General features: G+C 40.4%; 1 protein-coding gene across 1 annotated transcript in view; it reads right to left on the minus strand.

Moving 5' to 3' along the window:
* Positions 1-25,429, minus strand: part of LOC306964042 (dedicator of cytokinesis protein 3-like) — a 52,912-nt gene that overhangs the window by 5,033 nt on the left and 22,450 nt on the right. Inside the window, exons 13-47 of the mRNA XM_079557882.1 lie at positions 24,842-24,930; positions 23,005-23,130; positions 17,196-17,320; positions 16,586-16,748; positions 16,185-16,291; positions 15,935-16,106; positions 15,663-15,760; positions 15,205-15,288; positions 15,006-15,106; positions 14,840-14,921; positions 12,827-12,997; positions 12,023-12,215; positions 11,579-11,706; positions 11,281-11,427; positions 11,089-11,187; positions 10,913-11,007; positions 10,662-10,737; positions 8,785-8,885; positions 8,644-8,702; positions 8,395-8,543; positions 8,209-8,294; positions 8,089-8,115; positions 7,862-7,957; positions 7,714-7,774; positions 7,547-7,640; positions 5,789-5,937; positions 3,916-4,002; positions 3,499-3,603; positions 3,210-3,351; positions 2,411-2,577; positions 1,413-1,499; positions 1,154-1,333; positions 997-1,080; positions 682-798; positions 45-166 (exon numbers count right to left, since the gene is read on the minus strand). Of these exons, the coding sequence (XP_079414008.1) occupies positions 45-166; positions 682-798; positions 997-1,080; positions 1,154-1,333; positions 1,413-1,499; positions 2,411-2,577; positions 3,210-3,351; positions 3,499-3,603; positions 3,916-4,002; positions 5,789-5,937; positions 7,547-7,640; positions 7,714-7,774; positions 7,862-7,957; positions 8,089-8,115; positions 8,209-8,294; positions 8,395-8,543; positions 8,644-8,702; positions 8,785-8,885; positions 10,662-10,737; positions 10,913-11,007; positions 11,089-11,187; positions 11,281-11,427; positions 11,579-11,706; positions 12,023-12,215; positions 12,827-12,997; positions 14,840-14,921; positions 15,006-15,106; positions 15,205-15,288; positions 15,663-15,760; positions 15,935-16,106; positions 16,185-16,291; positions 16,586-16,748; positions 17,196-17,320; positions 23,005-23,130; positions 24,842-24,930 (3,969 nt within the window). The remainder of the gene's footprint in view (positions 1-44; positions 167-681; positions 799-996; positions 1,081-1,153; positions 1,334-1,412; positions 1,500-2,410; positions 2,578-3,209; positions 3,352-3,498; positions 3,604-3,915; positions 4,003-5,788; positions 5,938-7,546; positions 7,641-7,713; positions 7,775-7,861; positions 7,958-8,088; positions 8,116-8,208; positions 8,295-8,394; positions 8,544-8,643; positions 8,703-8,784; positions 8,886-10,661; positions 10,738-10,912; positions 11,008-11,088; positions 11,188-11,280; positions 11,428-11,578; positions 11,707-12,022; positions 12,216-12,826; positions 12,998-14,839; positions 14,922-15,005; positions 15,107-15,204; positions 15,289-15,662; positions 15,761-15,934; positions 16,107-16,184; positions 16,292-16,585; positions 16,749-17,195; positions 17,321-23,004; positions 23,131-24,841; positions 24,931-25,429) is intronic.

The following is a 25,429-nucleotide window of genomic DNA, read 5'->3' on the forward strand; positions in this document are numbered from 1 at the left end:
AATAGTTTTAAAGTTTTCATAGCTTATTTTTCTGAATCACTGACCTGTGTCTGTGCATGAGCCTGACGCTCTCTGGACTCATGTGGCTGTGGGTCGACAGAATTCCTCGGGGTGAGTTTACCCCTGTGCAGCCGGCGGGTCCGAACCGGTCCACCCCTGGCACGCCCTGCAGGGACACAACCAGACACCGAATTCAATGTAAAGATCAACCATATCATACACATATAAACTAAGACTAATATTCAAACAAAGATTGATCTCATCAGGGTAGATACAAAACTGAACATTTCAACATTTCAACTGGACATTTCATACATAGTTGCCCAACGTTTTTTTTTTTTTTTTCAACACAATGTATTGACTTCATCAACTCCACTGGGCACCTTTGACACGAATGCACTACTCATCCATTCACACTTTGGTACACTAGTGCACACAGACACTGGGTTAGAGTTGGAATTGAAACACTGACCTTTGGATGCAAAGACAAACACGGTACCAACTGAGGCACTGCTCTTCGTACTAGCACTATTACACTACTACAATGATTATCAAAACACCAAGACATGTTTTTGGGTCGTGTGAGGAGAACAAAGGGAAACGCTAACTAGAGTGTCCTTCTTACACATCAACCCACAAATGTTCACTGTTACATTTACAAAAAATAAAACAATAACTCACGTGGTGGAGGCTTGTCCTCATCATGTGGAACTGGTCGACTAGTTTCTTGTGCAGTGGTCGCATTTCTGGATGCACGAGCTTCTCATGAACAGCCAAACCGACTCCCAGGATGTGGACCTGTTACAAGTAAGAACATTGTGGGTTCATAATACAGTCATTAAGTTTACTTCACTTTTCCACACAGAACAGTCAGGGCCTTATAGTTGTAGGGCAAACATAATTCATGAAGTTAATAAGATGATGAAGCATTTATTATTCTGTAAGGTGTTCTAGGTTGCCTATATATTTGCAGATTATACAAACAGAATAACAAACCTGTTCCTGCATTAAATCTTTCAGCTGGGTGACTCTCTCTGTGTCCTCTGGATGACAGCTGATATAATCCTTATCAAAGAACGCCTGTTGAGTCAAAAGAATTCATAACACAGCTGCAAAATGAACAAATAAAGCGATAGCGACTCTAACACGTTACCTCCTGATATCTAGCGATGCCTCCGTTCACGGCCGCGTCGATGACCCCGTTGAGGAGCATGCTGAGGGGGTTGATGTTGCCGTGGTGTTGCCTGTGCTGGTACTGGCTGATGAGGGTGCGCAGCTCCTGGGTCTTATTCTCCACAACGTAAATGGCATTCTCCAACGGGCTGACCTCCATCTGGGAAGAATGTAATCACTTTGTCATGACATACAATAACATGCAACATGAATAATAATGTCTTGCTAATTCAGCTCACCACTTCTCTTCTCTCCACCTCGGCCCAGCGGGAGATGCCAGGCAGAGGACGGGAAAGAATCAAGGTCGTTCTTTCAATCCAGAGACTCTGTAAAGCAAAACTATGTGAGTTTTGGACCATAAATCACTGTTTTACTTGAGAAGAGATTTTGAGGATCTGCACTTTTCCTGAGCTGTGCGTTTGTTAAGGACTTATTATATAAACGTTATACAGCATTTGAATTGAAATACATGGAGAACGCATTGTTTAGTACGAGATGGGGTGAAAACACCTTTAAAATGGTTAAAATTGATTCAGAATTCAGACAGAGCCTTGGCTTCAAACTTTGCAGGTTCAATGAAATTTGTTTTAAACCATCTGTAATGCAATAATTTGACGTTTTTAATCAGGCAATGATCCAAATCCATGTGTTACGTCATTTTACCTTATTAGTGACTAATGCAGCTGCAGCACAGGGAGACAATGGTGTAAGGCGTTGTAAGGGAAAGGCTTGTTTTTAAATCGATGAGTCATTTGTTCTAGGAAAACGGTAATTTCTAGTGCTCAAAACAAACAGGAACATCAGTATTCTCTACTGTGACAAATCTGGTGAGAGAAATTGCACAACTAGGTCGAAAAGGGCGCTTGCTACCAGAGGCTATTTTACTAGATGCTTCTGTCTTAACTTTGACTCACTCCCAATAATTAGGGTATTTGATGGGGAAAGATGCGCTATTGCTGCACCGTAATGTAGATGTTTAGTGCTTTTGGATGTTTACTAATGCTCTCTCATGGTTTAAAAAAGGAGTATATGGTTTCATATGTAGCGCTGCATGATGGGGGATAAGTCAGTGCACAGGGGACCTTCTCGGTCTCAGTAACCGTGCTATCTCTGAATTTCCCCACAGCCCCAAAAGGTGGTCATATAACCCAGCAACAGGCTATTCATAAAAGAGTGTGACAACACATCAATTTTGGGGGTGAAAATGTGCTGTCCGGTCCAAGTGCCGCTCTCTCACCCTGAACTCGTTCTCTCGGTCTTTGGGGCCCTTGTGGAAAGGCCTGTCGTAGTGGAAGCGGGTGACGTTATTTATTCTGTAGAAGCTTTTGATCCTCTCCGGGACGCGATCCAGCTGAGGCACGTCGGAAATGTCCGACACCGGAGTCACCGCGTAGATCTGCAAGTCTAGAGAGGCCGCTGTCAAGGAGGAAACTGACAGACTGAATATTTACAGCTAAGACATGGACAGCCAATGGAGCCCCAAACGAACAGCTTTTATTCTTAAACATTTAGCACAAAATCCCACCCTATCTATTATATTGTCAATTGTGTCATTTGGTTTTCAAAAAAACAAAATTTACTACAAAAATGTATCTTAAAATACCATATGGCATTTGCGGACTTCTTGGTAGCGCAGATTTACAGAGAAAAAATATTTTATTCTTAATATAAAGACGGTCGATTCTTGTACTATATTGACTGAAATCCTGCTTTGGGTAACGTAACATATTTGTATTGTCATATTTTAGAGTCATAAAGATATCAACTAAACCCTGTCAAAATTATACAAGAACCAAAACAAGAGTAAACCAAAACCACCCTAGGAATACTGTGAAGGTAGAGTACAACAACAATGCAGAAAGGCTAATCAGAGACTGCAAAGACCTATGCACGAAAGATTCTATCGACAGTACCACAGATTGAAAACCACTGTGTCCCAAAATGAAATGACACTACTGTATGTACAGTATCGATACAAAAAACACTACTACTACCATTTCAATTTGAATGTAAAAGTCTAATTATGTTCAGGATACACTGAGCGTCGCTTTGCAGGATGGTGTCGTCAGGCTGGTTGGGGTGCTGCATGGCGATGGCTTGTGGGAATTCTCCCAGCATCCTTTGCTGGAAGTCTTCAAGTCGCTCATAGTCATAACCGCGACAGACAAATTCCTTGTTCTAAAAAGAACAAAAAACATTAGTTGGACAAATATTAGTTTTTCCCAATATGTGAGGTGAAGAAAAAGCTGGATGTCGGACAGAAGTTCTGCTTTGCAATAATCTGAAGTTACTTTCACTTGATAGAAAACCATGAGGTTTCCTTACCCTGAGGAAGAAGGGAAATTTGCGGCCATAGAACCCCATCCGGAAAAACTCGGGTTCAATCCTCTGCTGCTCGATGATGTTGTCGTAATACGCCGCCTCCATTTTCTGCAACAATACAAATAAACAAGCCAGAACAATGGCTTAATACCTGGCTGCAATGGCTGCAGACTATGAACTGAGCAGCAGATTATCTTTCCTTCAAGTTCATGTTTGTTGGTGAAATATACTTTAGAAGGGACAGAAACTGGGGGTTGGACAAAGCCTTTGAGGAAAGCGTAAATCTGGTCATTAAACTGTAGCTTCAATTGAATCCGTGCACACTTATTGCAGGTAGACGATCCCTAAAACTCCTCACCATCAGTCTTACAAAAGGTGATTACAGGTTTAGCAGGACAACAGAAATAATATTTTACTCACCCGTATCCAGCTGAGGCTCTGATAATCGTATAAGTTTTCATATTGGAAAGCCAGCTCCCGGCAAAGCGAGATCCCATATTCCCAACACTGCAAATGAAGAATGGAAAAGTGATAATAATGCATCAGTTTTATATAGCGCTTTTCAGGACACTCAACAATGCTTTATACTGCATTACCCATTCACTCCATACTCGGTGATGGTAAGCTACAATTGTAGCCACAGCAGCCCTGGGGTAGACTGAGGCTGCCAATCTGCCCCATTGGCCCCTGCGTACATCACTAACTTACACACCACGTTCATACATTTATTTTAAAATGATGGAATATCCAATTTTGGGATAACGGAAATGAAGTAGGTTGATGGATTATACAGGGAGGGTGTGTATCTGTACCCATGTTCCCTGATATGTCAGAGGACCACATAAGTACAGGGGAAGATATAGAAGGTATATCCACATTCCGATACTGGCGTTTGACTATCTGCTGATATCTGATATTTACCGATACCAAGAGACTTTCTTAAAAGTGGCATTTCCTGATTGAAAAATTTAATTGACTCTTTTCTCCAGATCGACAAAGTCATATTTTATTGCCATGGTACAGATCAATTATCAAATATCTATTGATAAACTCTTGGATAAACATTAAACAAGGATGACTTTTCTACACTAATATCCTTGGGTATATGACAGGCTTTAGGTACATTAATATAAACAACTCACAGGAACTGATCTGATCATAACGAATACCGTATGTGAGTTATTTCTTAAACTAAAATACAAACACTTGTCTTCATCAGTGGCTGATTTTTTTTTTTTTTTGGCAACTTTAGGTATTTATATCATAGTTTATGACCCAGCCTTGATTAGTTCTCGTTAGCATTAGCATGCTCTCGCTAGCTTTAGCATGCTATTGCTAAACGCAGAATTTTAAACAGCGATCAAAAATACTTTTGCGAAGGTTAAAACTAACTCAGTGATTGAATTCACAAGGTGCTTAGCTTTACAATGATATACAGCATGTCCATATTCATTTAGATTTAGGTGGTAAAAGTAATGCGTTGAGAGCCAAAACTAGTATCGATTCAGTATCAGATATTATAGTCTATACCCGATATATTTTTTCCAGTATCGGCTCCGATATCCGACACCAGAATCGGATCGTGCATCCCTACTTTATATATACAGTACTATACAGAACGGTTCGGCCTCCATTTTGGCTCTGACGCCGCCAATCCCAACCCCAACCCTTACCACTAATTTACACCCTGGGGAACAGAGGTACTGCTCTACCGCATACAAGGCTATTGAGCAGCAAAGACACAGTGATTACATGTAAATCTCAGCTCCTATAGCTAAACTGGTCATTATGAATATTTTTCACTGACAATATATTTTTACAATATGGTTGTTTTTTAAGTATTTTATAGAGATGTAAAACAGAAAGAACTAAAGGGTAAACTACAAAACCAGGCTTGTTTGTTCACAGCTGCTGCCTCCCTGTCTGGAGACGTTGTTGTCTCCAAAACACAGAAAGCAATCTGCCTAATTTCATTTCAAAGATGAGCATAAGACAGAGAGGGAATGCAGTGAGGAAAATTATTACATTTTATGTGTCGTGCAAAAGTTGCCCCAGTTTTGTTCCAACTATTTCTATTCCTTGCCCCTTTTCTTAGAGTTTTTTTTAATCATCCATTGAACTTAAGACAGTAGACAAATATTTGACTCAAGTTAGAGTATTGATACAGGTAAAATGCGGTGTGCCAAAACCACTCTCTGAGAATTTCCAAACGTCACTCAAATGCACTGTATGTACTTAATGTAACAAAAATCTACCCACCTCCACTCAAAAAAGACACACAGGATTGACGCACCTTTCCCTTGTTGAAATAGTGCAGTATTTTGCGGCTCAGGTTTTCTTTGCGCTGCCACTCGCTCTGACAGGGGTAATGCAGGAAGTCACGGAGAGGCCGGTCCTCCCACTGCAGCAGCTCCCAGTACAGCAACAGAGTGAAGGCTGCCTCTGTCAGGATCACAAGCACAGATCACCAAAATGAACCACGTGCAATGAATCAACACTGAAACGTAAATCAATCAAACCACTCAGATTAACAGCATAGCAATCATGTTTAGCTCGCTTTGACCACATGATTCATTTCTAAGTGTAAAACGATGTCCCATGGCTGGCAGCAGGGTACTTATATAGAGCAGTAGTGTCCTCACCATAAAGTCGTCTCATCCAGATATTAAGGGCAATAACCTCTCAGCGTGTATGAGCTGGCTTATGAATGTCCGGTGGAGAGAGCACATTCACGAATTTAAATTATATCAGCCCCTTTAGCCTCTTTCAAAGCACCATATGGTCTCTGCCACTGGAGAATGCACTGCTCAGGTGTAATATCCGAAAAGTGGAATAAGGCCTGTAGTACATGACAGTGGACTAATTGTTTGGACACTGGATGTGCGACTAATGAGAAATGTATTCTTTTTTTTAATTATAATTAACTGTTTAAAGTAAGTGAAGCACTGAAATATAGATCACTTTAAAGCTGCACTATGTAACTTTTTATGTGGAAAAAAGAAACTTGATATTTGTACGTATTTGACCTTTTAGTGGCTCAGTGGTGTTATGGGTGCAGCATGGCACCTATGCTTTCCCTCACAGTGGCCTTAATGACGTTCCAGAATCAATTGTTTTGGGGTTTCTGGACAGTTTCTGGACAGTTTCTGGTACGAACCCCAAAAAACAATTGATCCTGGAGCGTCATAAAGGCCAATGTGACGGAAAAAAAATTGTCATGCTGCACCCATGAGGCCACTGAGTCATTAAAAGGTAAAATATGCACAATATTAAGATTTGTTTCCACTTAAAAAGTTTCATAGTGTACCTTTAAAGGAACAGGCCACCATTTTTACATACTGAGATATGTTCTTGCATGAGCTTAGACGAGTTGATACGTACCTGTCTGGTCTTTGTGCGTGCCCTAAGTCACACGCATTTGGCCTTTCCCAATGTATTCCTATAGCTCCAAGTTGGAAGCGACCACACGCTTCCACGGGCACGCACAAAGACCAGACAGGTACGTATCAACTTGTCTAAGCTCAGGTAAGAACATATCTCAGTATGTAAAAGCAGTGACCTGTTCGTTTAAAGGTACACTGCGTAACATTTTAGACCATACTGTTGCCGGCATAACAAAACATGCTCCCAGTAACCAGTTCAACACAGAAAATGCTATTACTGCAGTGGGAGTGAGAAACTAACCTGTTTAAATCTCAAATTCCACTGCCTTTAGTCACATCTCCATGGAGACGAGCTGGAGACGTACCCACTCCCGGTAAAATTTACAGTCATATCTTAGGAGAGTTGAGCCTCATGCATGTTTGTTTGTACATTTATGAGGTATTTTTCAATTATGAAAATATCTGTAATAAAATAAATGCTTGTATTTCAATTTTATTTATTGGGTAAAATACTACGCGGTGTGGCTTAAGCTTGTATTTTATAGATATCATGAGGAAATCTGTAACTGACATAATGTAAGGCAGGCCCTGGTTTGTTTGTTTCTTTTGCGACTGGCTTAACAACACTTCAACAAGTTTCGCAGTGTTGTAGGTTAAGTATTGTTTACCGGTGAAGTCTTCTGCTTGGAGATGGAGGTCACAGAGTTTGTGAATGTAGCGGATATACATGTCCTCCTTATTCACCTCTGACTTGTAGAAGTTCTTCAATTAAAAAGAAGTCTGGTAAGAGCTTATCACAGTAATATGTAAAACAAATGAATCACGCATGTCTCACCATTAGATTGACCGAACCTCCGATTTTCTTATTCTCCATCTCATCCCCTTTCAAACAGTCCCTGGGAAAACAGAGGAGGTTTTATTGCTCTCTGAAATATTTAAAGTATTTAAATTTTAATGTGGACGAAAGTGAACATTTGTCCCACCTGTAATCCAGGAGCCTTTCTACTAGTCTTGTGACCGAAGTGACATATGAGATTCCCGTCTCTCTCCACGTCTCTTGCTCGATCTTTTCCAACAGACTGCAAATTTAAAAAAAGGAAATTACCACTCTTCATGCCTTACAATATCTTCAAGTAGGTCATTTGAAACACATTTATTAAAATTATTCAGACAAGCACATGTACTCCAGGTCAAGGCATTCTTCTCTCACCTTGGATATGGACCAAACAACTGCGTCCTTAAGACAGGAAAAAAAGGAAATGTTCAAATCAAGTACTGTTTACCGTTAATGGCTTTGACTTTGACTGAGTAAAGACAGGTTCTGGCTTACAGTAGACTGAAAAGCTCTCTGTGATTATCGTCCCCTTTCCCATCTGATACCATGCTGTCCAGTTTATCCATCAGCTCGGCTTCCACCTACACGCAGCACACACACAGAGGCATTTAAGCACCGCACGCATTGATAAAACACTGTTATGTAATCAGTGTTTTTTTGGAGATGAAATGTCACACTGACCTGCTTGAAGTTGCCGTTTTTGCGTTGCTCCCAGTCCATCATGTCATGGAAAATCGGGATCATAATATTCCGCACTTCTGTCTGAGGCACAATAGTGACTCCAAGGAAGGGACCCATCATTCCGGGGATGAAATGAGGCTTGTTGTCACCTAGAATTAGCGCAAACACAAATTAGAGACATCAAGAAGGAAATCAGGCAGAAGGGAGTTGAAGAGAGCTGATGGCTTTCTGCGAGGACAACGTACTTACCTAATTTTTGCCACATGCTGTAAAGCTCGTAGGCCATGACAACCCGCAGATCTCCATATCTAAAAGATAACGCGTGGTTAAAACACATATACTGCAAACTAGTCAAGTAAAATGACAAGATTGGCATTTTCATCTTCATACTTGTCAAGGACTTTCTTTCTTTTAGCTGGACTGAGAGACTCGAGCTGCAAACTGGGTTGGTTTATGTACAGAACAGTCAGGCTGAAGAAGGAGTTCCACACCTGAAAACACGAGAAAAACACAGTTATACATGCCAAATCGAATAATATGAATTAATTATACAGTATATATTTTATGTACAAGTGCTAGATGTTCAAGAAGTTTACAGCAGAGGATAAAGGATGTAACGTGTTCTGCATCTCTGTTTCCATCTTATTAAACTGGTATTATACTGTGGGGTTATGACTAATCGTATTACCACGGAGTAAAATAGGTGTGGCCTTGTAGCTACCACTTACCACTGTGGCATGCTGGGGCCTCTGGGAATTGTATGTATTGTATTTGGACTGTCCGTTTTTCACAGTCAGAGATTTAGCTCACTTGGATAGTCACCCATCTGTCTGGGTCTGCTACAGTCAGTTGACCATGTTATACAAGTGAAATATGTCCTATTTGTCTACTTGTTACACAGTGGACGCCTTTCCTTTTCAGCAACCTGGTCTTTTTCTATCTTTTATTTGTCCTCAAGTGGACACTAGTCTATTGTGTGAAGCCTCTAGTTTGGACACTTGCAACTTAAACTTATGCAGACTGGTGTTCAAATTGTCAAATATCAAATGGTTAAATGTCAAATGTCAAATGTCAAATGTCAAATGTCAAATGTCAAATGGTCAAATGGTCAAATGGTTCAATGGTTCAATGGTTCAATGGTTCAATGTCAAATGGTCAAATGGTCAAATGGTTAAATGGTTCAATGGTTCAATGGTTCAATGGTTCAATGTCAAATGGTCAAATGGTCAAATGGTCAAATGGTCAAATGGTTAAATGGTTAAATGGTTAAATGGTTAAATGGTTAAATGGTTAAATGGTCAAATGGTCAAATGGTCAAATGGTCAAATGGTCAAATGGTCAAATGGTCAAATGGTTAAATGGTCAAATGGTCAAATGGTCAAATGGTCAAATGGTCAAATGGTTAAATTGTCAAATGTCAAATGGTTAAATGGTCAAATGGTCAAATGGTCAAATGGTCAAATGGTTAAATGGTTAAATTGTCAAATGTCAAATGGTTAAATGGTCAAATGGTCAAATGGTCAAATGGTCAAATGGTCAAATGGTTAAATGGTTAAATGGTTAAATTGTCAAATGTCAAATGTCAAATGTCAAATGGTCAAATGGTCAAATGGTCAAATGGTCAAATGGTTAAATGGTTAAATTGTCAAATGTCAAATGGTTAAATGGTCAAATGGTTAAATGGTCAAATGGTCAAATGGTATATACTGTAGACCAGTGACTTAAAGGCACAATGCAAATCTACTCTGATTTCAGTTACTTTATTCATGTCTCAACTATTATAAAGGGCAGGCCATGCTATCATCATTTTTTTTGTTGACTTTTTGTAGTTTTCTTGTCAAGGTCACGGTCAAGGTTTATTTATATAGCACATTTTAAAAACATAGTACTGCCCCTCAAACAACATACTAAGAACAATGTATTTGTGATATTTTAATCATGTTTTCTTCGCTTTTTATCGTTCCTTTTTTGACGCTTTTTGTCTGGGTTTTGTCGGTTTCTGTTTTTTCTCGCTCTTTCGTGGCTTTCATGTAGCTTTTTCATCACTCTTCAGTCATGTTTTTGGCTACGTTTCTTTGTTGCTAGATTGATGCTTTTTTCATCAAGCTTTTAGATCTGGGTAATGCCAAACTAGAGAAAATGCGCTCAGTTCAGGTGGGGGTTAAAAGGTTTTAAATTCTCATAATAGTGAAAGAGAGTCTGTAGTGGTGGCATCAAGTCATTTCTAAAATCACACTTTATTATGTCCTGACAATCTACATACAAACCTTAAAATCAAAATCAGCCTCTGAAAAGTTCTTGTGCAGTGCCGGAGACAGGAACTGGGTTGTCACCACAATGATACTGCAGAAAAAACAGAGCAAACAATCACTGTCATCTTCAAAACAAAAAAATGTTTGCCAAAAATAGATGAGGAAGAATGACCTGACCTGCATCACCTTCAAGATAATCTACACAGACTGATGCTTAATAGTTCCTCGATATTTGAGGAACAGAAGCATTATAGAATTTGACTTACTGACTGGTTAGGAGCCTCATCACACTCCAATCTCGGGGGAAGATGGTCAGTTTCATCAGGTTTCGAAATACGCAGAATATTTTCAACAAAAACTCCTGCAAAACAATAAGTTATTTAGAATGAAAAAAATTATATAGTGGCCCTTAAGAAAAAAAAGGATTGTACAAGCATCGAACCTTAAGCTCCTCTTTGCTGTGGAAGTTGTTGAGCAAATGGTGAAAGTGGAGCTCTGTCATGAGCCGAAGCAAGGAGAGAAGACAAGAGACATACTCCCCCTGGATGAAAGAGAGGGCATTTCAGACAAAAAAAACAGAAACTTAAATATACTTTGATTGCACTTGATAACATACTAGAGGATTCGTGCTTACAGTTATCTCGGCCGTACACTGGGGGCAGCGTTGTCCTCTAGATGTCTCCACTGAGTGAGATTTGCTCATGATCGACAGCAGGGTCTGCAGCAGAACATCCAGGAGACTCTCCACCATCATCTCCACCTCTTCCTGCACTGAAGACTCCTAACACCACATAATTTGGGGAAATATTAACCACACTCTTTACTCATGCTTAGCATACTCGATTCTGGCACATCAACTCAATTAAACTGAATGTGAAATTGAATGTACTTTGCATATCAGGTAAATTACTTAGAATAAACGATAGACGCACCATAGAGCTTGACTTAATGATGGAGAATATGCTGCTCAGAATCCCTGAACATATTAGTAGCTCCCTCTGCTGGCGAAGATGCAGATGGATGTGGTGCAGTACAACAGGCAGCAAAATGCTTCGAGACTCTGAACAGAAAGACGACAGAGGAAAGTAGTTATGCAGAGTTGTCCATTATTTGCTATTGTTATGACTGTACTTTTCCTGCATTTTCAACATTTCAAATATGTCCTTGACTAAAATAACAGTTTTCTAATAATTTGAGGCCACAAAGTTACATCATTCAGGCTGAGGGATCTCGGAGAAGAAAATCTCTGTTCACATTTAAAACAATATTTGTCCTAATTGAATCAAATGCCATGTGTAAATGCTCATTATTTCCACACACAAACTACACAGTATCAGGTCAACTGTTATTGTGAGCTAAATGGATTACAAAATCACCTGGGAAGAAGAATAGCCGGCTTTCAACGGTGCGAGCGATGGACTGCAGTTTGACTACATCCATGGACTGTCCAATGTCGACGGTGCTGGGCATGCTCCCCAGAGTGCCCCTCACGTACTCCGCCACCTCCTGCACTGTGAACATCTGCAGCAGCTCGTCGAAAATATCCGGGAAGCTGTTCAGCAGGGCCGCCTGAGGGGAGACGTGGAAACAAATCAGTGTTCAGAACATTTCAAAGAGTAAGTTACACATGTTTTTCATGGTACGGAAAAATAGTTCTATGACGTTTTGGAACCATTACTCCCTTTTATACATGTGGTCTTAGCTACAGTAGATAAGCCAGGATTGAACCAGAACGAAAAGCTATGAAAATGTTCCCTGCTGCTGAAAATTCCTGTTCATTACAAAGCAAGAGCAAAATGCTACACAATACAGTGAAGTAAATGATGTACAGTATCATAAAAAGCAACAGAAAGTGCATACTGGAAAAGAAAGAAAACCCAGGAGAATGAACATAGAGAGCCATGCATCTGCTCACACCTCTACACTGTCCAAAAGCAAACCAACAGTGGGTCAATGATGCTGAAATATGCAGTGTGCAAAATAAAAATAAAAACTTAACTCTGGAAAAAGCTGCCAAGGAAGTAGAGCATGCAAAATTGGTGAGATGAAAGTGTGACAAAATTAGCAACAGTGAAATCAAGCCGATATGGTGTGGATGCGTGATGCACAATATTGAAAACTGATATGTGCCAGTGAGGTTTTCCATAGTGTACAATGTCCTGCAGACTGTCCTATCTGACCTGTGTGAAGACAAGATTCTCCGAGCTGCGGGAGTCCAGGCTGAGGACAAAGCGGATGGACTGGAAGAGCTCCTGGATACTGGCTCTGAACTGCTCCTCCTCCATCCCACAGGTGGCCCGTGAGTACAGGATGCGGGACTGCACGATGAACTTGAACAGGTACTCCAGCGCCTGGGCAGGATCAGACAGGAACAGTCCGGTGTTAGACCAGTGATCGCAAAATGTTTACATGGGGTTCTCCATCCAGCATCCTGCGAGCACCCAGCCCACAGTCGAAGTTTTTGTTTCTTTTGTCGCGCAGTAATTGGTTGAATCATGAACACAGTGAACACAATCTGCAAACATTAGTATTAGTATTGTCATTTGGTCTGAAGTTAATTTGTTCTCTCTCCTAACTGCTCGATTGGAATAAATCCCATAGCATTCAAAGTATCCTCAAAGCAGTAACAGTCTGTTCTCATCTGAAATTGTACAGGGTAGAGGGGTAAGATGGGGTAAGATGAGCCACTTTTGCTTTGGTGGTTGTTCTGTAAAGACAGTATAAAAAAGATACAAAATTTTACTATTTACATACAATTTGGGATGTTTTCTAGTTGTTTGCATCGTTAGAAATCGCCTGGAATATTTGGTTTTAAAGATGTTGTGGCTCAGTTTACCCCAGGACTAGGGGAGGTTGAACCAGATCTTGGGGTGAATTGAACCACCAGATATAAAGGTGAAATTGACACTAAACAAGTCTTATTTTGTTACATTTTAGTGTTTCCCATGAGCAATTTTATTCGTTTCATACGCACCATCTGTAATTTATGCAATTTTGGCTCTAAACAACCCACATTTTTTAATGTAATATTTCATTTTAATTTGCTTGTCTCTACTAGACCCAGACCCACCAATAAACAATGCAACTATTTTCACTCCTCGGTCAATTTACCCTATTTTAGTTGAGTTTATTTAGGAAGAAATCTGCCTCAGCTATTAATCTGCTTTTCAACTAAATGATCAACCAACATGAGGGGAAAAATGGATCAAGATTTATTTGATTTTTACGACAATCGTTTTTGTGATAAAAAAACACACACAAAAAAACTTTTTCATAAAAAGTGGGGTTATTTTACAGCCGTTTTTCAAATCATGTAAATATCAAATCTATAATCTCACATAAAGTAAAAGTATAAGGGTGGCTCATCTTACCCCACTCTCCCCTACATATCAGAGAATGTTCAATGTTCATCTTTAAAGTTGAAAAATAGGTAAGAGTGTAGAGTGTTATGCTTTTGAATTCTTTGTCAGTTTTGCAATGGTATTTTATGTTATTTAACTTCGAAAGGTCTTTGATTTGCATGATGTATCTGATGCTCTACTCCGGCAGTGGAGAGTTTGTCGAAAGGGCAAAAGCTGCAGCATGGCGCTAGCAGATCAATACTTTGTTGACCACGTCTTATGTAGGCGTTCGGGCTATAAAAGCACACTTCCTGGTTTCAGGTCTAAACCAAGACAATGAGCACAAAGTAAGAATGGACAAAATCAATAAGTTACAGACGCGTCTGCGGGCTTATGACTGCATATCTCTCTATACGATCAGATTACAATGGAAATCCAAAGACAGCACTCTCTCCACATGTCAATATCCTCCATCATTTATAGATTCATGATTAGATTTATTTTAAGTCGCCATAGCACAGTGATATTGAAGGACATGGTTTTGTACTGTTTATCAGCCATTAATACTTTATTTTTTGTAATTCCTCATGTTAAGAGGTGTAGGAAGTAGTGCTGAAAAATAAGTCAGAATGCATTATCTGTGAAGCCCTCATGTTGTTTGGCTGATAATTTATTCATTTTCGTATTACCACTGTAGGTTACCCAGCAACTAGGACTCAGGCATGGGAGGAAAGTTGAAGAACTGCTACTTAAAGGTGGAAACAACTCGTTTTACATTCATTCCTACAGCACCATTTCAAGTTATTAGTAAAAATAACTGTGTTGTAATAAGTACTGTAAATGATGTTTTACCCTCATTGCCTCTTGGATGTGGTCCTGCCTCACAACCTCAGCCGATCGATCCATGTACCACTTCAGACATCGGATCAGTTCCCTACAAAGATACATCAAAGAGTTTAAGGCATTTACATTAAAGAGAGTCCAAGATAAGAAATTCTCTTGGTAAAATGCCATTTACTTGTATGCTAATGCGCCAGCAAAATTATTCTGTATGTAGGCGTCTATGACAGGCCTGAAGTGGTAGAAGCGGCTGTCCCTGAGCAAGTTAATAATGAATACCTGGAAAACACAAACACAAGATACATTTCCGTTTATGAGGGTAAGAGTACTTTTCCTTTCAAATAAGTCTGCGGATTCAATAATAGAACATATCCTACCAATGACTGGAAAACTAAAGGTCCATATTTATCAGTGTTGTCATCCAGGAGACAGAAAAGCGTGTCTAGAACATCTCGCAAGAACTGTTGAAAGAGAGAAGGGAGGAAAAAAAAGAGACTTACTGTATCACCACAGCATCAGAACAAAGGACCGCATAGTAACAAAAATAGAAGCAGCTAACCCCTTTTCTAAAAACATGACAAACAAAGGATCACATGACTGCAAAAAAAAGGTAAGTAGACACCAGGCGAGGCATGTCCATCTGCCAAATCTACAGCCCTGAAGGCAACAAAGGGAGAATTCTGTCATTGCAAAGGTTTTGGAAATGCCATGTTTTGACCAATTGTTTTTTAAATGTGATTTACTGTTATCCTTGTTTGATTTCCCCTTTTGTCAATTTTCTCAGTTTTTTTATACACCTCTTGTAAGGCCTTATGTAAACTGCAGTCACACTAACTTTGATAATCTCTTCCCCACTGATCTGGCGCAGTCGTCCTAGGATGTCCAACACTCTGTCGGGATGGGCTTTCCAGTTCAGCAGGGCAAGCAGGTCCACTGCAAACACAAGATTTCAATTCATTCATTACTTAAGGACAGTGTTTTTGTTACATTTAGCAATCTATTCAATTAATTCAGCCTTTTTCCTTCATTTATTCAGGCTTGAGGCTAGTATGGAGCATGATGCCCCTTTACGCATTTTTTTTCTGCATATTCATACAATCATAATACCATTCTGTGTGAGTTTGGTGGAGCAAAGGATGGTGGAGACCCAGAAGGTTTCTTTGGGGCTCCTCTGGAAGGGCAGGTTGGCCGGGAGGTTGGAGCAGCTGTTGAAGTCCTCCTTACAGCAGGGTAGGCTCAGGTACAGGCCCTGGTTACTGAAGGTGGCATTCTCATCACACTAAAACAACCACAAAGAGACAGAGAGGTGATTAAACGTATTCAAGCACGTTGTTACAAATCAAAATTATTTTCTTACCTTATACACATACAGCTCATGGACCTCATCTGACAGAGTGGTCCCGTCTTCTCTCATAAGAGGAGTAAACGCAAAGCCAAAAAGCTTCTTCTCTCCTTTGTCTTTAGCTGAAAGAAATTAAATCCATTTATTAAGTACTGTATCTACACACTGCAATGTCCATGCGTGGATTAATTACAAACCATAGGCAGTAGTGGCAATTGTACTAGCAAATACAGTATAAGTGGCAGTAGTAAAGCTAAAATTTGCCAAAGTGGCTAGCCTTACCCATAGCCTATTATGCAACACGGAAAGATTTAATTGATGTAACAACTGAGTCTAATTCCTTATACCCTAGATCACAGTAATGTTATTTAATTATAGTATCTTTTGCAGTGCAAAGGCATGACAGCTGAACTTACTGGAGCAGTGTCTGAACTCGAAGCGCAGGTGGGATCCTCTGAAGCGGTCGATGGGGATTGGCAGTTTGACCATCTCACTCCAGCGTGGGCTGTTGTTGTGGTACAGGACGAACGAGCGGTACTCAGACGTGTTGGGCTCACCAGTGCCCAAACTGATACAGTCCTGAAATAGTGAAAGAACATTACTATACTGAATTATTGAGCAAGGTGAGAAACTAAACACATACTGTCCTGTATCAAACAAATTTGCCACTATAATTGATTTATCTCTGTTCGTCAGACAGTGGTTCATATTGCAAGGCGTCCCACTAATTTTGGGATTAGGCAGGTGGAGTTAAACCTGGAATATGCCTGGTTAGTCACATTCACCCTCACATTCATTAGCTATGGGTTAATTACCATAGGTTCGTCAATTTTAAAACAAGTCTTTGGACAATGGGAGGAAGTTGAAGGAACTGCAATGGGAATTGAGCCTACAAACTTCCATGTGACAGTAAAGATTTGTTAATATATGTGAAACAAATGTGGGAAAATATCAAATATGGTTGTAGCTTAAAGTGAGGATATCTCTACTACACAAACACAATACATTCCTAAATGTATGTCATACTTTCAGAGTGTCCCCGTCGGCGTACAGGACGTATAGAGTGACTTCAATGTTCTTCTGGACGCTCTTTCCTCCTCTCTCAAACTCGCCCCGCTCCAGTGTCAAGTACAGGTCGTTCCGTGTGTCACCTGCAGGAAAACAAACAACAACAATGACCAACAGAATCAAGATGGCGCGGTTTAATTAACAAAGACACACTGAGAGGCTGCTTTCTGTTGACACTGGTCTAATGTTAGAACGGGACGTATGAGCAGAAGACAGCGTCTGAAAAATAGCTCGAATTCATTTTGAGTGCCATCTTTAGCTGGCAATTCGGCTTGTCACACCACACAGCTCTTTTTGTAAAACAGACGATCAAAATAGATAATTGCAAAACTGTAAGGAGATAGACTGGTTATTTATAAAGTTAGTAGTTATTTATATCCAAGCAATTTCCGACTGATGATGACTCATATTGAGCCAGGTATAACGACTTATTAAAGGCCAAGAAAGAGTTTAGAAAATGTCCAGTATGTATTTAAATGTGACACTCGTAAGAAAGCCACATTCTCCATTTTAGCTGAGTAAAAAAGGAAAATACAGACAAAATTGCATGAGAAACTGTGTGTGTTATATCAACGATGATGACACTCTACAGTTTGTCCCGACTATACTGTGATGGTAGTGCCAACAAACAAACGGGCTGCTTTACCAACAGCAGTGAGACTTTACATAAATATGGAGCGCTCAAATCGTGTCTGTCTATGCTGTTGACAATGTGGTGCTTCGCAGCGTGCGCCGTCGATGTTTGTCAGCAGACTTTGATGCAAGTACAAACTGTCTCCGATTAACTTCCCATGTGCGTAATAATGAGGGTTTTAACACAGACGTTTCAGAAATAGACCTCGGCTCGAACACCAAATGCTTTTCGGCTCCAGAACATTTTTTCCACAAAAAAAACAAAAAAACTTTTGTTGACTAAAAAACTTTTGCTGACTAAACAGTGCTTCAGATAGTGCAGGAATATTGACCTAAAAAGTGTTACCGTAGCACTACTAGTGTTTGTATCACCAAGAATGCCACATACAAACTATACAATAATCTGTTTGGATCGAACTGTCAACCTTTTTTTTTAAAGCAGTACTAAGTAGCTTGTTTACCTTAATAAAATCCTTTTCGTAGTCCCTCTGGAGGTAATACAAGTGTTAATGGGATGATTGGGGGGTCTCTGGCCTTAAAACCACAATTGCAACTTTGCTGCCACCAGGTCGGAGTCACCAATACACACTAATGGAATCACGAAGAAGAAGCTAACAGGCTAACGGGCAAAGCTAACTGTGAGCTAGCGCCACTTAAACAGTATTTACAGCCAAGTTTGAGTGAAAAAAATGTATCTCCATTGTGTAATTGGATGTACAATATCCCTCTCTCCCTTTGTCTTTTCTCTCAGCGTAGTATTTTCTCTCACGGACAATTAATGAGTAAAAAAACGCAACATGCTACAGTGCTGCAGTGGCGCTTGTGGCCTCTAGGGGCATGTGTTACTTAGTACTGCTTTAACAGATAGTGTGGGAACGTTAACCTAAAAAAGTGTTACCAAGGCACTACTAGTGTTTTTATCACCAAGAATGTCACATACAAACTATCTAATAAACTGTGTGTATCGAACCATCAACCTTTAAGTAACTGAGTAATCTTCTCTTCCTTTTTTGTTTTTACATAGTCCTTTGGTATGATTTATGTGAGAGGTCAAGACCATCTGTTTCAAAGGAGGTCTCAAGCTTAAAGCGCCTTCTCTTGTTCTCTGCAGCTCTGATGGATATTGATGGAAAACCTCTCTCCTTGACTGACTAATCCTTCTCACATTTCATCCCCTGTGTCTCCAGGAAGTATATACTTATCACCTCTAATGCCGTCTCCTGTGGGTCGATCAATGAGGATAATATGGAACATTAAACTGGTTATTTTCAATTTCAATGATTGTCCATCCATCACTAAGCCTGTAACTAAATCTGGAGCGTGCTTTAACAGAAATTATACCAGGAATGCTTTTTTAGACTACAATTAGAACTAAATGTCTTCTGTTAAAACTGGAGATTCCTACACAGTAACATAGCCAGTATTTTGTCCCTTCTGTGCTTTCGTGGCCATCTGGCAATGTTGACCTTTCTTTATTACTTTATTCCCTGACTACAATTTGCAATTTTCAAACGGTTTGCTGATTTAGTATCACTAGCTTGACCTGTTAAAAAATGATGTGGGAAAGTTGTGGCTGTGGTACCATTAGTGCATGTTAGAAAACAGAGCTAAAAAGAAAGCCCTAAAAAGGCTAATTTGCAAGAGCCTTGAAGTGTTGTTTTGTATTTAGTAATTAAAATATTTGCAAACCGCTTTGACCTCCCACACTCAACTCGCTAGAGATAAAACTCATCTTTTCCCTTTGGGCTGTCCTTTCCAAGGTTAGAAAAACATCCATAATTCCCCACTTTTGGTCTTCCTTTAGGCCTCCTGTCTGACAGCTCTCACCTTCTGCTATTATATTCACTCTTCATCCCCTGCGCATGTACAAACCATGTTTCAGACTCACCTTTCTATATCAAAACTAGGGTGGTTTTACGTATGAGTTGCGCTTTAACACACTTTAACACTGTTGCTGGCTGGTAAAGCAACTTTTTGTGTAAATCACCTACAATATAAAAGTAAAAGAGGTCCATGATTTTATTGTAAAAGCAACCAGGCTTAATAGATTTGATGCAAAGTACAAAAGAGCAGTATCTGAATAAAAAAACAGTAAGTGCTAAGCTACAACAAGCTATTGTTACATTGCCACCGAAACTCACAGCACAAACAAACATGCCAGTGACTCCTAACTTGTTCCTAATGCACAGCTACACAGACAATGCTACTTTTGCAATGGGTGATCAAAATAAGGCATTAAGAAGGCGAAGTATAATCGAAGCAATGGCAAGGCAATTTCATTTATAAAGTGTAAGTAACTCAATGTGCTGTACAGAGAATACATACATTAAAATTCAGGACTTAAAGACATCAAAGGCAAGCAAAGAAGCAAGATTGCCATGGAGACGAGCTGATGATGTCCCGCTCTCAGCAAAGTCAGGTCAAAAGGGAAGACAGCCAGCTCACAGTAAAGATGGCTGATTTAAAGGAATAGGCCACCGTTTTTCCATACTGAGATATTTTCTTACCTTAGCTTAGACGAGGTGATGCGTAACTGTCATTGTGCGTGCGCTCAGTCACGCAAGCAGATGAAAGACGTTGTTAGCATTTAGCCTCTCCCTGTAATAACTTTAGGAGTACTTCGACATCTGCCCAGTAAATTCGAAGTGCTCCTAAGGTATTATTACACCTTACAATATAGTACCCCTTTTTATCGGCTTAAAAAATCGACTTGGATCGTGTAACTTTTAATGTAACTGTATTTAAATAGGGAAAACGTGGAATAGTTTGGTCGCTTCTAACTTCACCATAGTTTGGAGCTATGAATATGCTGGCAGAGGCTCAATGCTAACAACGTCTTTCGTCTGCTTGCGTGACTGAGCGCTGTTGGTGTTCGAGAGGATAGATGAAAAATAGGCACCAGTCAGGATGTCTTATGCAGGAGAAGTTTATTTACCATCGGTGCGGGACCGGGAGACATGAATTTGAGACATTGCGCTAGTCCTACCATTCAAGTTTCTCTATGCTTCCACAGAAAAGGGATAAATACCCTCTCAGAGCGTCATACTGATACGCAAGAGTCTGAGCACCACAGTCAAGGCTATGACAGAGGTTGTACGACTGTGCAGCCTGATCAGTATGATAAATAGCGATTTAATGTTACCCTCTAACACGCACAAAGACCAGACAGTTACGCATGAACTCGTCTAAGCTCAGGCATGAACATATCTCAGTGTGGAAAAGACGTGACCTATTCCTTGAAAAGGTGCACTTGTATTCTTTCTTTTGTGTAAAATGTTGCAAATTATTAAGTCAGGAAGTAATTTAAAAACAAATGTCAAATTTGTATCAGGAAAGGCCAAGTCCTTGCCAACTGAAACACTACCAACGAGTCTACAATCGACAACAGAGTGCATTTTAGGGCTGTAGTTTAGCTCATCCATCCGCTTTCTGTGATGCTGCCTCTCCCCATGTCGCCTCTCCTCTGTCTCCTCTGCTCACTACTCTGAATGTGGGTTACTACTGTCAGCATCAGCCTCCAGCTCTACACAAAAGACTGGAGACTACACTTTGAGCTGATATGAGGAAATGATTTATAAACACAGGCGGAGTGGAGTTGAATCAAATAAATAAGGTTTTTGGATTGGATTGTGAAGTATGAAAGGCGGTGGTTGTAACATGCCATATGGTGCATTTGCAATGTGCCAACAGTTAGACAACCTTAAGCAGCGACAACCATCTAATGCTTAGCCAAACATTAGTTCACACAGATCGAAATCAAATACATAACAAATAAAACAATATGTATCATTTCATCTCTATTTCTAGACAATTGATGAAAGTTAAAAGTGGTTGCAGTTTTGAGAACAAGATGCACTTAATGTTAATTGGAAAATGGCCGAACAACAGTAAGTGCCCCACTCCTAAAAGAGTGTCTACGACAGTCGTCATACAATATTAATAAAATGCGCACACACAATATTGTTTGTCTGAAAACTAGCTGTGAAAAATGCTAAAAATATGCGAAAGTCCTGAACAATCACAGAGTGTTCCCACATATTTCTCACTAAGGATTGTCACATGCAGCACACAATCACTACCAATCTCCAAGTGCCAGCAGCTTCTATTCAGAACTACAAAAATATGTCTCAAAGTTACAATGTAATAGCAGTTTCAACGGGCAAAACAAATGCATTTCTCCATGAAACATTTACCCAGTCTCAAATCATACTCCGATTGTACCAGCTGGCTTTTAGTCGAACAAATGCCAATGAGCATTAAATAATCATTGCGAATAAAGGAAATTAATGTATAAGTAAACAAGAGCAGTGGGATAGCGGGTTAAGCATGTTGCTCACTAACTACAGGGTAGGCAGGTTGACTCCCAACAGCATAGCCTGGAATCTGATTGGCCTGTTGGCTGTATATTGGGGTTATATAACCAAACCTAAAGAAACGCGAATGCTAAAAGTCTTAAAGTTTCAATCTAAGTTTTTGCTTAAAGCAGAACTAAGTAACTCATGCCCCGAGAGGCCATAAGCTCCACTGCAGGTGTCGGAGCATGTTGCGTTTTTTTTTACTCATTCGTTATCCGTGAGAGTAAATACTACACTGACAGAAAAGACAAAATGGAGATCATTTTTTTCACTTAAACTTGGCTTGGCTAAAGTGGTGCTAGCCCACAGTTAGCTTTGCCCGTTAGCCTGTTAGCTTCTTCTTCGTGATTCCATTAGTTTGTATGGCGCTTCCGGCTCGGTGCAGGGAAAGTTGCAAGTGTCGTTTTCTGGCAAGAGACACCAATTGTCCCATCAATACTTGTATTACCCATAGAGGGACTACGAAAAAGATTTATTAAGGTAAACAAGTTACTTTGTACTGCTTTACAGCCATATATACACAGGCTTACAGCTGAAGTGGACAAATCACAAAATAATGCAATAGTTTTTAATTAACCCTTTTTCCTTATTTTTGTTGTGTCTTCTCTTCCCCTTGACCTTAGCTTATACCCATGTTCCTCGTCCTTCTTACCATTTGAGTCTTGGACCTCCCTCTGTTTTTCTTCCTGCAGCCATCTGGCCTCTGCTCTCTCAATACTATTACACCTCTCCAACCCCATCAGCACCACCTATCCCCCTGCTCCCTATCGCCTTCCTACCTGGGAGGATGACATCTGGGAAGCCGAGTTTACGTGTCAGAGCCAGGGCCCGGTTGAAGACGGCTTGGTTTTCTCTCCGGATCGTCTCCAGCTCGCCCCTCAGCAGCTGCAGGGAGATGATCAGGCCTGGGGGAAAAAATAAACTTGGGGGTGAGTGAGAGCACGTGCAGAGGTGAGGGTGTCAAAAGTAAAGTAGAAATTAGATAGAAAAAATACACACACACACACACACACAAGGAGGATAAGCAGCTAATAAAGGGTTATTTAAGGGGCATTAGTCAGAACGTGGGGGAGGAGACAGACATGAGGACGGAGAGAGAAGCATGATGGGAGCCAGAGAGAGCAGAGGGAAGCGGAACAAATGGTTGGAAGCGGGAAGATGCAAAGATATGTGTTTGTGTAATAATGCATACATACTGGTGGGTATTTCTGTAGCATATGAGTCACACAACAGCGCTATACAGTATATATTAGAGAGGCATGCATGCAGTTAAAGGGCATGTAGCTAATTTTAACATAGTTATAAAGGTCCATAATTATTTATTAATTACTTACAGTGCAATTAACATACTGTTGTCAGTTTTACTTTTTGTATGGGGAAAAAGCCCTTATTTGTTTGTGTAGGCTCTCAGATATCCAGGAATTTTCCATAGATTTGAATATTGTCGAAACTTGCCTTTGTTCTGGGCTGGGGTAAAATTCAGAATCCTTACATCCCATTTCCATTAACAAAGCCCTGCTGCTCCTGTGATTCGAGGAACCCAGAGTAAAATGGAAACAAATAATGTCTGAGGCTACCATCACGGTTTAGGCTTTGTTTGTAACAGAAATGTTAACTGAATTATTTGTGAAATGGTAAATGGTCTCAACTTATGTAGCGCTTTTCCACCGACATCAGGCACTCAAAGCTCTTTACAGCAAGGAACCACTCACCCATTCACACTGTCAGTCAAACACCTATGTACGAGACACCGGAGGCAAGGGAGGTGAAGTGTCTTGCCCAAGGACACAATGGCAGTGTGCACCTGCAGGAGGCGGGATTACAACCCCCAACATTGATAGTTGCCTGCACCAACTATCAGAGCTGATGTTGTTAAATCATTCATGTAACATCAGACCCAGAGACAAAGACTGCCATCCATATCTACAAATGGTTTTATCATCATTGAAAACAAGTGCACTGGCTACACATTCTCTAAAACAGGGGTGTCATTAAATCTGGCCCCTGCCCTGTAGAGCAGAAATGGAAAAAAAAAAAAAAAAGCAAGTCTCTAGCCCAGTCCTGTACAGAGTTATGAATTTTTAAAGAATAACCAGAATTGCTCACTCTAGCCACTAGGGGGCAGCTTAAAAAAAAAAAAAAAAAAAGGAACGATTTCGTGTCCAGCAGGGGACACTGATATAATAAGAGATCAGGATATGAACAACACATTACAGCCACGTGGTAAATAGACAGACTGCCCCAGGGCAGCTGTGGCTTCAATAACAACTTACCACCACCGAGTGTGGAGCCAATGAATAATTAGTACTATGTAGCACTTTGAGAAATTTGTGACACAGGCTTGTAAAGTGCAACACAAGTGTAAGCCGTTGTTACTGATGAGGCTACAGTCAAGTTAGGGCTTTGACCGAGTTACAGTTCATTATTATTGTTCATTTATTGGGAAAATGTTCTCCACAGTATTTTCCTGTTAACATTAAATGTGGTCCGCGACCCGCCATCAGAGTTGAATTTCGGGCCACGACCCAAAACGAGTTTGACACCCCTGGTTTAAAACATGAAACACAGACTGTCATAAGCAGGTGAAGCAGAGGCATGAAATAAAAGATAATTTACCATAGTTTGTGCTTGGAGCTGAGTATTTGGTGTTGGACTTGCGGATGATGTTTTCGTGAACTTGGTACCACTCGTTTTCATTGTTGCATCTGCAAAGAGAAACAACAGGCCCATTAGTGAATCCAGATGGAGGGTTAAGGACGGAACGCGGTGGGACCACACAAACCGCCTGTCCCAGTACGCAGCCCCTTCTGGAGGAAAGGTAGCAGCAGGGGAGAGTGCTATCAAGCAGCACATTAGACCAAATGAACAGCACACTAAGCATAGCTGACAGCCAACGCTCTACCAGCCTTTTTCATTACTGTGAGCCCTGTAGGCCCCTGGGAAAGGCATGGGGAAATGCACAGACTGGAGCGTTATACAAGCCGACAGTTCGGAGGCAGCTCAGCTCTGAATCACTGCTTATACTTCTTAAAGGGAAGTGCTCCTCAACTCAGCAGCCAATAAAACCACCATCTTTCTGTCCTTGAAATGGATGTATACTTTCCACCAACTTGCATAATAAATATCATAATGTAGACATAAGAGCATTAAGGGACCAGAGGTGGGTAATGATGAGATGTAAGATTTACCATTATCCTGAGATAC

This window comes from Gobius niger (assembly GCF_951799975.1).
Source record: "Gobius niger genome assembly, chromosome: 6".
In the NCBI taxonomy this organism is placed as follows: Eukaryota; Metazoa; Chordata; class Actinopteri; order Gobiiformes; family Gobiidae; genus Gobius; species Gobius niger.